Genomic DNA, 15,051 nt, shown 5'->3' on the forward strand with positions numbered 1-15,051 from the left:
GATTTCTTACATATTGGACTCAAATTGAAAATCAGTAGATGCTTTTAATCTACAATACAAATGTTAAAGAAGCTGAAAACAGAATAACTGGGGAGACCGCACTGAGTAATGTACAGAATTGTCCCCTCGCTGTGTTGTACACCTGAAACCAACATAATATTGTGTGTCAACTATACTGTGGTAATTTTTTTAAAATCTTACGAGATTGTTTTCAAAATACTTAGTAGATTGGAGCAAGGGGAGATTTTTGCTTTAAAATATTTAAGTCTCATGGGATGCCAATAATTTCTCCTGAGGTAGTTTAAACAGTGAACATTTTCACTAGCACATGACTCCATCTGAAGCCATTTCATATTGTCCTGGTCCAAGGAAATGTACTTAGCACTTTGCCAAATGGAGCAAACAGATTTTCTAAACAGGAATGCCTATATCCCAGCAACTCCAGCTGAATGCAACCTTGACCACTACGATAACATAAAATAGTATAGGCAAAAGCCAAAGGGTGTGCTTTTCCAGAACAGCTGCTTTTAGGAATTGGTCATGTCTTGGTTTTTCTTCAGGTGATTTTCCTTAATTGATCTTCTTTCCTTCCTTTTGAAGGCAGAAAAGAAGGACAGATAGCTGGGCTTGTTGAAAGACCACCATAAAACCTCCTTAAAGTCAGTCCAGTGAATAGTTGTATATTCCCTATGACACTCCACACGGTGTGCTTCTGTACCAGTTTGTACTTCCACAGAAACATGATTTAAAAACTGTAAGTCTGTGTGATTGATTTAAAGAGCCTCAGTTAAGGTCTTGGGCACCCTCAGGGTGAGTATGTTGTCAGCACAAAACTCCTTTCCTCTTTCTGGAATCAGCATAACATTTTCATTGATACTTACATCAACATTCACAGTGTGGTAATCTGAACTGGTGGGTAACCAGGTGTGACTGGCTTCAGAAAAACCAGCATTTGAGCTGTTGTCCCACTGCATTGGTGACTTTGAGAGAAGGGTATCCTGTGTCAAAAGACCATGGAATGGAAAGAAAACAGTAGTTATTAGAGAAATATAATTTGGCCATGATTTACTTCATAATTATTTAATTCCCTGTACTTCTTAGTACTTGTATTTATTAGCATTCATAATGAAAAAGCTTCAACGTTCAATACCTAAACCAGCTTCTCACTTTTTTTTAAATTATTTTTTCAATGTTTTATTTATTTCTGAGAGAGAGAGAGAGACAGCATGAGCAGGGGAGGGTCAGAAAGAGAGGGAGACACAGAATCTGAAACAGCCTCCAGGCTCTGGGCCTTGCTGTCAGCACAGAGCCCGATGCACGCAGGGGCTCGAACTCACAAACCGTGTGTGATCATGACCCAAGCCAAAGTCGGATGCTTAACCGACTGAGCCACCTAGGCTCCCCATCCAGCTTCTCACTTTTATTGGAAAATAGTGACATCTTGAGTTTGATTAGATTATGGTAACTGGACTTTGATACATGCTTAGACTCTTTGCTGCTTTTCCCTAAAAATGAGTAATGTAGGATTTGAAAATGTGCAACTGCCAGCACGTTCTGTAGTGTAGCAGTGGTGAGTTCAGGTACGCACCATTGTACAAGTAAGCCTAACTTCTACCCAGCCTGGTTATTGCGCATGAACGTACACACACCAAATATTAGGGAAATTGGATCTCCTACACTGAAAGCTAACCATACAGATTTTGAGATCCATAGCCTCAAAAACAAAATAAAAACCTCTCAAGTCTGAGGCTGTGGATTACATTTGTTAACCGGAAAGGAAGAACCTTTGGGCTGTGGTCAAAATCTAGCAGTACGGACGGGCACTTAAACTAAGGTTCCTAACTCCACGTTTCAGGTAGAGGGCACTGAGTAATAATCCAAACTCAAAACACAGGTTCTCCAGGTGTAGCATGCCTATGAAGCGGCTGGAAAACATCTTTAAAATGTAGCTTCCTATGTTCTAACACAAGAAATTCAGTTGTGCGGCTTAGGAAACAGCATTCTTAGTAAGCTCCCAACCAAGAAAGGTGACTGATAGTATGAAAGGAAAGCAAAGTAACCATTTCACGTTAGATTATATTAACTTACAGTGTCATAGCTTTCGTTGAGATTTGTGGCTAAAATATTTCTCATTCCTATTTCCTCCCCATAGTAAGTTATGGGAGTTCCGGGGAGTGTGAAGACCAGCATGTTCATGATGTTGACATATTCTGCCCCCAAACGAGAAGTCAGCCGGGCATGGTCTGGTCCACCGATCTGAAAGGCAGATATTTTTAAGGACATAGCTTAATAAACAGATTTCTGGAAAATTTACCTTATTCCACAAAGAGTTCATCAGCAGAAAAACAGAGGTAGCCGTGGGTAGTGTGGTATCAGCAAGCCTGGCTTTGAGTCCCAACCCTGCTACTTGCTGGGTAACTGACCAATGTACTGTCTTGGCCAGTATGATCAACAAAATGGTGTTAACAATTTACTTTGCACTGATGTAGCAAATAAGATTTAGGAGGGTGCCTGTTAATATTTTCACACATTTGGATGAGAGAACACAGACAGGAAACAAAAGTGTTTCCCCCATAGAGGCCACAACAAGGAGGGAACAAGTGGAAGGGACAGAGGTAGGAGAGATTTCTGGGGTGGGTGTGACTTGAACTATTCCAAACAAATTTTAAAGATAAATCTGCTTTTATAGAGAAATGTACACAGTCCAAGAGGACATTTTCTAATGTATCTCTATGCTGAATGCGCTAATTACATATTATATTACATATTACCTAGTCCTTAAGAGTTTATTTAAATCACCTAACAGTTCTCTCCATAAACCACAGCTCGGTCCCATGTGCCCATGCTAAGCATGGAATTTTACTACTGAAAAAGTATTTTCAGGGCACCTGGCTGGCTCATTCAGAAGAGCATGCAACTCAGTCTTGGGTGAGGTTCGAGCCCCGCATGGGGTGTAGAGAGTACTTAAAGAAATAAGCTTTTTAAAAAAGTCTTTCACACCTTCCTTATAGCTTATTGCTGTCCTCCCGTCAGGTAGTCTCTCCAGTTTACAATGACGAAACAAGTTCCCTGACACATTACATCACTTATTCAAATTAGGATATAATGCAAAACCAGCCTTTCCTTTTGAGTCTGAGAACTTGGTTGTTACAGTTCAGAAAAAAAGGATTTGCAGTTTTTTAGATGTGCTGAAAACTATCTACAATTATCTTTTTATAGACCATTGTCAATTATTTTTCTATTTTTATGGTCAGAAAAGTCAAATACCACCTCTGTTTTCATTACCTTGAGAGCATTTGCTGTGAAACCCTATGGTCTCTCAAACTTTCTGGACTTAGAGCACTTTCGTTTTCAGAACTGAAATCAAGAAATATATGCACAGGTAGTTCACAGCAATGAAGAGAGATCGGTGCCTCTCACAGGCTGAGAGAGATCCCAGTCACCTAAGCTAGTGGAGCCTCTCAGTATATGAAAAATACAAGTGCTAAAATTCCACTATAAAATTTGGAAATATAGGGGGCCCTTGTTGAATGGTGGAGGAAAGATCTCCAAAATCTCTGCCATGAATATAAGGAGAAATCACTGTTTCAGAACTCTGGAAACTAAAGGCTTTCAGTAATCTAAGAAGTACTTATTCAAGAAAAACAGCAAGCTTTGTGTCATTTTAACTGGCCCTGAACTCCTGCCTCCCAGATCTACAATAGCCTTGAAAACCTCAGTCTTGCAACTCCCATAGCTGTGAAAACCAGAAGCCCCTAGGAGGGCAGAATAGGTTTAGCGTTCACCAGAAGCTCCATTTAGAGAACTATCACAACTTGACCTTTCCAGCACTCACTCTTAGTTGTATTTTTTTTTCTTTATTAAGGAAATGCCCTGTCCCCAAGGTATTGGCCAGAAATAGTCAACAACAATTATTTAACATCACATCTCCCTGAGGTGGTATTGCCAACTGGGGCTAAACAGAGACTGACCAAAAACCTTAAACGCTGGGGAATGAGTGACCAAAAGAGCCTTTGAAAGGCTCTGACAGAGTCTTAAAATCTAGAACACGTGCAGATACCCTGGGAAGACTTCAGAAGGCTCTAATTTCTCATCTCTGGCTAACCTTGAACCTCCGTGCAAGCAGAAAGTGAAGACTGAGGTAGAACTACCAACTGCCTGCCAGTGTTGCGCACACGCGCGTGCACACACACACACACACACAGACCCTCAGCAAAGGCCGGGAGACGTCATGGTTCGCCACATTTCAGGAATCTCTCCAAATTATTAGTTGACAATAAGCTGACCAGACACATCAGCCGCCACGCCCGTCAAAGAGCACAGATTTCACAAAACTAATCCAGGAAAGTCACTAAAGAAACAGCCATCAACACAAACAGTGGGAAGAGAGTTTGTACATTACTACGTTATTTAAACAGCGGGATGAGAGTTCGTACATTACTACATTATTTAAAATATCCAGTTTTCAACAACAAAAGGGAATGCAAAGAAAATGGGAAAATATACCCCATAATAGAAAAAGCAGTCAATAGAATATGTGGATGAGGAAAGCCTAACACTGCACGAGTGGACAAAGACATGTAAGTCAACTACTATCCACATGTTCAAAGAAGTTTGAGGTCAGTGTCCCATCCAATAGACACTATCAATAAAAGAATACAAAGAAGAACCAGAAAGAAATTTCAGAGTTGAGAAGTATGAACATTGAAAGGAAAAACTCACGAGAAGGGCTGGACAGATTTGAACTGACAGAGAAATCAGCAAATTTGAAGACCGATCAATGGATATTATCTAGTCTGAGAACCAGAAGGAAAAGAATGGAGAAAAATGACATAAACCTGGTTAGAAGCCGGGCTAGGTCTGGCTCACTAAAGAGTCACTGGCGAAGGGAAAGGGGACGCTCCTTACAGACCTAGCCCTCGTGTTAGAGGTAACTGTTTAAAAACACAACAGCCCCAGATGTGCTGATCCAGGTGTGAGGACTTACCATCCAGTTAGGCCATTTTCCTTCTGGCATGTTTTCCATCCAGGATGCAATCACCTCAAGCACACTGTTCCCAGAAGGAGTGTTGAGCTTACTGAGGTAATTGTTGAAGGGAAAATCTGCTTCTTGGATAAAAGGCAACCCGTAGTACATCATGGTCCTGTCAATGCTCTTCTCGTGGGCTTCAATCCCCATGAACCTGGAAGAGTTGGCAGTGTGCAGTGTCCTCAGAGCCCGTCAGGAGATTGAGAAGCATCCCGTGGCTCCTTCAGTCTGTGACTCTTACCCACGTCCAGCTGGGCTCACTAGGAAGCATAAGCAGCCAGATGGCCAAGTAATGGCATGCCGGCTCACCGCACTGTTTCTCGTTTCTCATGGACAATAAACCCAAGGACTAGCCTAGCGCTATGCAGTGTCTAAAAGTTAAGAAATGCATTTGGGGGTGCCTGGGTGCCCTAGTTGGTTAAGCATCCCAACTCTTAATTTCAGTGTTCTGAGTTCAAGCCCTATGTCGGTCTTGAGCACACAGCCCACTTAGAATTCTCTCTCCCTGTCTCTCTCTGCCTCATGCTGCCTCTCAAAATAAATACATAAACATTAAAAAAAAAATACATCTGAATCTTAGTCACTGTTGTCCTTTCTTTCTAAATCTGATTAAAACTCAGTAACTTCCAGGAAGACTTTCTCTGGCAATTCTCCTCAAGCTTAGAATCTGCAGTGTATGGGGCGCCTGGGTGGCTCAGTCGGTTAAGCTTGTGACTTCGGCTTGAGGTCATGATCTTGTAGTTCGTGGGTTTGAGCCCCCACATTGAGTTCTGTGATGAGAGCTCAGAGCCTGGAGCCTACTTTGGATTCTGTGTCTCTCTCTCTGTCCTTCCCCTGCTTGTGCTCTGTCTCTTTCAAAAATAAACATTAAAACATTTTAAAATAATAATAATCTGCAGTGTATGTCTGCATATCATGTGAGGGGGTTTTCCCAAAAACCTTCCCCTTTTATTTGAATCCCTATAAAGCCTCACTTTATTATCAGGATGACCCCTGGTTATTAAAAACCAAACATTTGGGGAGCTCCTGGGTGGCTCAGTCAGTTAAGCTTCTGACTTCGGCTCAGGTCATGATCTCACACTTCGTGGGTTTGAGCCCCGCATCGGGCTCTGTGCTGACAGCTTGGCATCTGCTTCAGATTCTGTGTCTCCCTTTCTCACTGCCCCTTTCCCATTCACACTCTCTTAAAAATAAACATTTAAAAACTTAAAAAAAAAAAAAAGCATCTAACCCTTGAGATCACAAGATCACAGTCCCGCGCATGCACTCTGCTGCTCTCTCTCTAAAAAAGAAAAAAAAAAAAACAACCCATCCTTAGGGCATCTGGCTGCCTCAGTTGGTAGAGCACATGACTCTTGATCTTGGAGTCATGAGTTCAAGCCCCACGTTGGTTGTAGAGCTTACTTACAAACACTTAGGGAAAGACATTAGCCTGAAATGCCTCACGTCAGTGCTGACTTTACCTGTTTGAAACAAGTGCACAGTATCCGGAGCCCAAGTGTTTCAGTTCCAGTCCCATCCCTGCCATTACTACCTGTGCGAGCGACCATTGCCTTTGTGCCCAGAGTCTCAGTTTCCTCATCTATAGTATGGGGATAGCAATCAGAGGACCTACTTTAAGGAGGAGAAATTTTTTTCTTTAACTCCTTCTGCTGATGCTACTGGGTGATCTATATAAACATAGGAAGAGATTTATTGAGTGTTTATTATGTGTCCCAGCTTTAAGTGCTTCATATACATTATCTCCTACAGTCTCACAAACCCCGAAAGGGGTTTTACTATCACCCGTTAACTGATGAGAAAGTGGGACTTGAGTCGGTGAACCAGCCCAAGGTCACACGCTGTTACACAGGACTCTACCGTAGGCCCATGTGATTCCAAACCTGTGTTTGCTAATCATTGTGATGTACTAGCAGTTTAGCTGAAACATTTGGATTCATACTGGACACTAACAGGCCAAATATTAATGATAAAAATAGAATAGTGACTAACATTTAGACTACATATTATTTTCATAAAATTCTGTGAGGTAAGTACTGTGCTGGGCATTACCTTACAAAAGAGGAAACTGAAAATCAGCAAAGTTAAACAGCATGAAAGACTGTCCCAGGCCCTGGCATATCCGAATTATAATACACTGTAGTTACGGAGGGTTGTTCAATAACCTGAGCCTCTTGAGAATGCCTGGCTGTGAAAGATAAGCTATAGATCACACCCTATGCCCGTGAAGAACAGAAGCGTGTCTTGTGCTCACCTGTATCTCCCAGGCTCCCGGCTGTACTGGTCCATTGTCTGCCGGAAGCTCCGGACAATGTCATGCATTCCCACTTGGGTGGTGGTGAAGTCATGATACAGCTCCCAGTAATGTGTGACCGTGTCCTTCGGAAACCGAGAAGCACGGTTACCATCATTGCACATTTCAGATGCCTATAGCTGGCCTGATGTGAACACAGACTGTCTCTTCAGAGGGCTCAAGCCGAGGCATATGTGCTGAAGGATGATCCTAGGACTTTTAAGTGCTCACAGGGTTTGATAGCTGGAGAATAACATTCATGACTATTACGACTTGGTGCTCGCTTTGGCAGTACGTATACTAAAATGACTATCATGATTTTATTTGATGCTTAAATTATTAAGTATAGTAAACCAATTTTACTGAATATCTAAACACTGATTACAAATGTATTGAACAAAATCCTTCTCCTAAACATTTAATTGTCATAAGTGCTTAAAGGCAAAGAAAACATATAGAGCTCTTTATTACACCTGTACTTTATCAGCTCACAAAATTATCATCCAGAGTGTAACCGAAAAAAGGATTGAAGTGGGAAATAAACACTGCCAGGGTTTCAGTAATTTTTCCTGATACTCCTTCTGTGCCTTTCTAGGGTTACAATACTCTACAATCCAAAGTAAAAGATTATGTCTAACACAAGCCAAGGTCATAAATCTGGGTTAGGACATGGATCTACACTGCCATCCATTCAGTGGGCGCCTTTTCAATAAGTGAACTTGCTTGCTAGATCAAGTGAAGTTTTTTTGGAGTCTTGGGCCTCTTCCTGAAATCACTTTTTCTTTCAGTTGGTCTTGGGTAATACACAAAACCCATTGTTCTGATCATTTGTCATGGCCGGAAATATCGGCCTGTCTTACGACATCTCCTCATAGTGAGCAAGGGCACTTTGAGATCTCTTTCCAAGTATATGCACTTCTCTTTGGGACTATCAAATATATCATCTTTTTCCGTCTTCATTTTCCCTATTGAAAATCAGGTGCTTCCCAGGCCTGCACCTCCCCAAAAACATAGCCTTTGGTTCAGGACATGCTCTCATAATTAGTCCAGGCATTGCCAACTTTTTTTAGTTAACTGATTTGGTTTAAGGATATTATTAAGTACCCATAAATCTATTACTCAGGACAAAAGCTTGACACTTGATAACTAACCATATGAATTTCATGTAAAGGGTAGCATGCTATATATAATACTCTTAGGGTCTTATTTTTTCTTATTTATTGTGAGAAAGAGAAAGCACACATGTGACAGAGAGAAGGAGAGAAAGAATCCCAAGCAGGCTTTGCACTGTTAGCACAGAGCCCATCGCGGGGCTCAAACTCTAAATTGTGAGACCATGACCTGAGCCAAAATCAAGGTGTCCGATGCTTAACCAACTGAGCCATCCAGGTGCCCCTCGGGGTTTTTTCACTAAATATTATACTGCTAAGATTCACCCATATTGTTGTGTGTCACCGTAATTCATTTATTTTGACTGATGTAGAATATTCCATTGTGTAAATCTACAAATCCATTATTCTGAAACCCATTTTAGGACCCCAATTTAGCCATACATAGAGTGACTGTAGAGTGGTGGTCAACCAGAAGAGTAGAGTGGCATCCTGATTACTGTATCTCGTGTGACATGGGGGGAAAGGTGAGAACCACTGCTGTGGAAGCACAAAGAGCCCAGGATCTGTAGTAAGACGAGCTTGGTTTGTAGTTCTCTTTATCATCTCCGTTCCTGATAACTTCAGTTCTCCAAGAGTTTCTAAATGGGGACCATGAAAAGTCTCTTGTGAACTATTGCAAGAATTAAACGGACCGTCCTCAATAAACACCACACAGCACACAGGCACTCAGCAGGTGTGTTCCCTGCTCTTCTGTGTGTCCTTCGTGACTACAAAAGCAGCTCAGGAACCCTAGGCCTCCCCACTTGAGCTTGAGTGAGATGACACAGTCGCAGTGAGTTGTCATAGCCCGTGGTGGAGCCCGTGCCCTTGGAACCCTGATCTCCAAAGTACTCCTCAAGGATGCCCTACATCAGAGGGTACCAATGGAAGGAAACATCTAGGCATATGCGTTTGAAACAACTCTGTTCTTCTAAAGAAAATGATTCAGAGCACTTCGATGGGGGCGGCTGGCTGGCTTAGTCAGTGAAGCATACAGTTCCTGATCTTGGGATTGAGAGTGTGAGCCCCATGTTGGGTGTGGAATTCATTTAAAACAAAACAAAACAAAACCACTATGCTTGGGGGATCATGTTGGCTCAGTTAAGTGTCCAGTTCTTGGTTTAGACTCAGGTCATGATCTCATGGTTCGTGGGTTTGAGCCCTGTGTCAGGCTCCACGGCTGCCCTTCTTTCTCTGCCCCTCCTCCACTCCAATGCTCTATCTCTCACTCTCAAAGTAAATAAACTTAAAAAAGAAGAAAAAACTATGCTTTAAAATTCAAAGGCATATATTAATAAACTTAACTATGTTAAATTTTTTTAAATCACTTCCTATAGATAGGCTCAGATTCCTCTCTGGTCGTTGGTGTCTCGTGCTAAAAAAAGGAAACACTCTGATGACATTTTCAGAGGGTGGGGGAACAATGTTTAAAACAAAACTTTACCGGTATTTGACTCTTATTCACTTGGGCTTCATCTCTCAGATGCTCTGCTTCTAGAAGAAATTTAACAGCATCGAAACTAAAGCCATCAACACCCTTTGTGAGCCAGAACTGTATGATTTCCTGAACACAAAGAAACAAAATGCTTTGGTTACATTAACTATGCATTATTCTCATAACGCTTAATTAAAGTTTCTGTCCGTATTGACTTTCCACCGTAAGAAAGCCCTCTATCTCCACATACAGAATAAGCACAATACTCATATAGTGGTATCTTTTGGGCATAGCAGCAGCTTAACATAACTCTTACTACATTTATGGACCCCCATACTTCCCTCAAATTTGAATTCAGAATATTACATTTGTAACTGACATCATGAGCATGTTTCCAAAGTTTAAAGAATCACTCAAGATGAAGGAATTTGAGACCACAGTGAAAAGACTGAGGGGAAACTGGGAACATATCCTCCCGCATACCTTAAAGTGCCTTAAAGGTCACCTACAACAGAGAAAATAATCAGCTAAGCATCAGGTCATGAAACGTTCCTCCACCAGAGTGGAAGATTCTAGAAGGAAAGATGGCAGCTTTCATTTCTGTTTCCCTTGCCTCGGACCACAGCACCAGCTCCTTAGTGAACCAGTCATGGGCTGAAAGTACACAGTATGAAGCCCAAATAAGTCGAAGGTGCTGTGATACCATTGGGACACTAAAGGACGGCGTGTCCCCAAGCTTCAGGGCATTTACAGAATAGTTGGGGACACAGGAGACATGAGAAGTTTACCTAATAATGCCACGTGGGGTACACCTCAGCATCATGAGAGGAGACTCCTTGTTTGCAGGGCTGTTGGGGCTCCAGGAAGATCAAATTTAACATGGGTGGGCGCCAACAAGAAGAGCTAGAGTTCTACCTTGACCAATGGGAGTTTATCAGGGAGTGAGCTTAGGAAGAACATTCTGGACTGTTTGTAGGACAGCATGGCTAAGCACAGAGGCCGAGACTGACTTGGCCTGTCCTGGGGCAGCTGGGAGCACCACGTGGCCGTGAAGAGCAGAGGAACTAGGTCTCCCCACCCCTCCCAGCTGGCTCTACTCTGGCACCAACCACGAGCCCCCCTTCTGCAGAGGGACAGTGGCTCTCCCCACTCTCAGCTCAGCCCTTACCGCGTGGAAGGTTTTACAGGAATGTACTTACCGCTTTAGAACAGAGCAGCCCACAACTCAGAGTACTAGACTAAGTAATTTATGGAGAACAGAGCCATAGCTCCCAAATAAAGACTATCACCCCCTAAAACACAACATGTTTTTCTTATGTACGTGTGAATATAGGGTCCCTAGAATGCTGTACTTCAAGGGTCTCGGGGTTTCTTACAGGCTAACTGCAAGGGTTGATACTGCTGAAGTCAGGTCCCTTTAATGGGACATTTTTGAGTTAACAAAGCTTGAAAAAAACTTTCAAATCTAAGCATAGACTTAGAATCTTAGCATAGACACAACTGAACCAAATACCCTTAAGCTGGCTCTACCCACACAAAACCCACAAATGTGTTGTTACTAGCCTCTTTACTCTTACCAGATTCATTCATTCAGTAAGTATTCGTGTTCCAACTATGGGTCAGGCCCTTAGCTAAACCCTACAGCCATGAGCAAAATACAACAGCTGCTGTCCTAGGTCTCCTGAATTTATTTAGAATCCCCAACTAGACATCAAATAGTAATGTAAAATATTTAATAGTAATGTAAAATATTTAAATCACAACCAGGATAAAGCTTTAAAGGAGAGGCACATGATCGTACAGGAAGATGAAATAGCAGGATTTGCCCTGGAGGTCAGCGCAGCAGGAAGGCAGGAAGTGAGGGCAGTTGGTTATTGATTGAGAGAGAGAAGTCAACAGGACCATCTCAGTGGCTCCAGGGGTCAGCTCAGCATGAGGCTAACCCAACTTGAAGCTCAGGACCCCTCAGTAACCCCAACCCCTTCCTACTCACCTTCTCTCCCGGTCTAAGTAAACACTCAATTCAACTCACAAGCTTCGGACTCCATACCGCCCAGGTCTACCCCCAAGTGGCGCCGGTCTTGACAATAGAGAACCCAGGAGGTGGATCAGGGTTGGGGTGAGATGCAAATAGCTCTAATCCATCCAAGCCACCTCTGACAGAAATGTGGGGAAACATTAAGCTCTGGAGCACTGATCTCCTAGAAAAAAAAAATCTCACTTTCTTCATGGGGTCCTTATTGCCTTTGGGAATAGTTAGCGTTGCTAACGGTTGACCCAGCCATAAAAAAAAAAAAAAAAAAAATGCAAAATGTGTACCCTGGCAAAGGTGTCTGGCCCTCACAGTGTTTTCACTTCAGTCCAGCCAGAGCTACTATGATTGTTTGAAGAGACAGAACGGCAAAAGCTGGATGGTTATTTTTGAGTCATTGTAAAAATGCTGTGGTTTTCACTCCGATAATCCAAACTGTGCTCTTGAAAAATATTTGTGCTACTTATTCTCCCAACTAGGTGAGAAAGGGGAGCTCCAGATTTTAATCATTAACCCTCTCTTTACTCCATTTACGCCCTCCCAGGGTGCTGGCTGCAGAAATGGGCACAGAGCCTAGTTCTGGCAGGTCTGGGTGACCCACGGAGGCACCATGGGACTCTGGGGACAGTACATTGTGTCCCCGATTCCTGTATAACTCCCATGACATCACAGAGTCCTGGTTTTTCTACCAGGCACCTTTTTATTCTTTTCTCCTTACTGCTCTGAGTAAAAAAGACACCGATTCAACATTACTAGTATCATATCCAGATTCACGAAAACTTGAGGCACAACTTTTCTTTTGAGATGACTAAAGTTACTGGGCCTATTTACCTAAAAGGCTTAGTCTGAGAAATAAAAACAAAAAACAAAAAAACTCTGCTCTTAGAGGTGACGATCTGCAAGACATCATCTTGAAAGTGAAATAAACCCCAGGTTCAGTCCGTCTCAAAGAGGAATGAGATTATACAGAATATTTTGGACGTACAGAGAGAAAACTATATTCTCTGCTTTTAGGCAAAGGGAAGAAAATTGACCCTACTCTTGTTCAGAAATCTTGGTAAAACGGCTAACTCCTCCAGGAGCAGGGCAGAGAGGAAGGATCATGGGCTCAGGGTCTGACCCATCCGGGTACCATCCCATCTCCCCACTTCCCATCCAGCCTTGTGCGTTAGGGCATCTGCATGACCTCGCTGACCTTGGTTTCCTCAATCATAAAATTATACCCACCTGGCAGAGGTTCTGTGGAGACCAAATAAGGTATTGCTGCTAGAGTCAATTCACACTTGGGTCTTTATATTACCTGATCTCTCCACCATGTTTGACCCTGTTGACTAAACTCGACTTCTAGAAATACGAAACACTCCCATCCCTTAGCTCCCGAATACGTGCACCCCCCCCCCACTCCACAGTCCTTTAAATATTAGCACTTTGGGGGCTCTTACACTCTCTGTTTGTTTCATTTCACAACATTGTATTTACTCACTTATCTACCCATTTATCAGTTATTTAACAAGTATTTAAATAACAAGGAACATCCTGTCCTAAAGGCCTTACAGACAGTTAAACCACTTAATCCCCAATCGCCTCTATAAAGTATGTGCCTTTATTGTTCCTGTTTTACCAACGAGGAAACTGAGGCCAGGGGAGAGGAAGTAGCTTGATCGTGGTCACAGAGTTAGTACGTGGTGGCACCAGAACTGGAACCCTTTGGCACCCATTTGCTTGCTTGCTTGCTTGCTTGCTTGCTTGCTTGATTTATTTATTTATTTATTTACTTATTTATTTATTTATTTTTGGATAGGAAGATCTGCCAACTCCTGGCCCTTACTGCCACATGCCAACAATCAACTCCAGCTCAGTTGCAAGGGAGCCCGTTGTTCATCTTGCCAGCCTGGCGCTCTCACTGACATTACCTGCCCGACCTCTGTAGGCCTTGTCCACATGTCCACAGATCCCAGAGTTTTACCTCTAAGCCAGACATGTCCCCCCAAGCTCCGTGTCCCTATATCCAGGTTTCCATTGACTACTTCGACATCTCAGATGTCATACTGTCCGTGATTAAGACATGCCCCCTCCTCACCTTTTGTCTCCCATCTTGGGAAAGAGCACCACTGCCAGTCTGCATTCAAATCCGAAATCTGAGCGTCACACCAGACTCCTCTCTAACCTGATGATACCCCTGCAACCCCACGCCGCCTCATGCTCCAAAGCCCCCAGTATTCCTTTCCTGATGCCCCACCCTCTGCCCTGGCCCCTCTGCCTCCAAACCTGCCCCACTCGCACTCCTTCTCCGCAGTCACTGACTTCCCAAATGCAAACGGAAAACAACTTCCCTAAGACCTGTAAACTCAAATCCATACCGCAGCCTCGCCTCGCACCGCGCCCCCCCTGCCTCAGTCTCATGGAGTCTCATCGAGCCACCTCCCTCTCGGTACACCATGTCTCGCCACACTGGACAACTCCGAGCCCCTCCAGTGGGCCCTGAGCCATGCCTTCCCTCTGCTTAAACCTTCCCGCCCGGGCCCCTCCACGTGGCTCGGCCTTCCTCATCCATTAGGTATCACTGCATCGTCTGAAAGCTTTCTCTGCTCTCTCTTGCTTGCGTCCAAGTTAGCCGCCTGTCCCGTAAGCTCCTACCTCCTATGATCACAGACTCGGTGCATTTTATTGCAATTGCCTGTTGTGCTGTCTGCCTCCCGCTTCGGGATCTAAGCCCCAAGACAGCTACAGCGTGTCTAGCTTACCAACCATCATATCCCTGGCATGTGGTCAGTGCATCGTATGTCCTGGTAAATGACCTAAGGATTTATAATAAAGTGCCTGGCATATAGGAGGTGCGATAAAAGGCACAGTTACTATCATCAAGCACAGAGCTGGTTTGTTAAGCAGGCAGTGAGTACATTTTATTTTTAATTGAGCTGCCAATGTGGAGGAGGGGGGTTGGGGGACTGGGCTCCCTGTCCCCAGCTGCCATGAACACGCTAACTCCGCAGGACCCCACACTCCGGCGTTCAACATTTCCACGTGGCGGGTTCAGTGCCAACACCGTTCAGAGGGCCAGGCTGTGTGGAGTCTCTTCCCTGCTCTGCTGCTAACCCAGCTCTCTGCTCC

At 43.5% G+C, this 15,051-nt stretch overlaps 1 protein-coding gene across 1 annotated transcript in view; it reads right to left on the reverse strand.

Moving 5' to 3' along the window:
• The window catches only part of SLC3A1 (solute carrier family 3 member 1), a 37,420-nt gene that overhangs the window by 4,209 nt on the left and 18,160 nt on the right, over window positions 1–15,051 (reverse strand). The window contains exons 5-9 of the mRNA XM_039232410.1: window positions 9,918–10,037; window positions 7,284–7,408; window positions 4,988–5,183; window positions 2,089–2,256; window positions 882–998 (exon numbers count right to left, since the gene is read on the reverse strand). Coding sequence (XP_039088341.1) covers window positions 882–998; window positions 2,089–2,256; window positions 4,988–5,183; window positions 7,284–7,408; window positions 9,918–10,037 — 726 coding nt within the window. The remainder of the gene's footprint in view (window positions 1–881; window positions 999–2,088; window positions 2,257–4,987; window positions 5,184–7,283; window positions 7,409–9,917; window positions 10,038–15,051) is intronic.

The sequence above is a fragment of the Hyaena hyaena genome, unplaced genomic scaffold, assembly GCF_003009895.1.
Source record: "Hyaena hyaena isolate Hyena2069 unplaced genomic scaffold, ASM300989v1 scaffold_64, whole genome shotgun sequence".
NCBI lineage: Eukaryota > Metazoa > Chordata > Mammalia > Carnivora > Hyaenidae > Hyaena > Hyaena hyaena.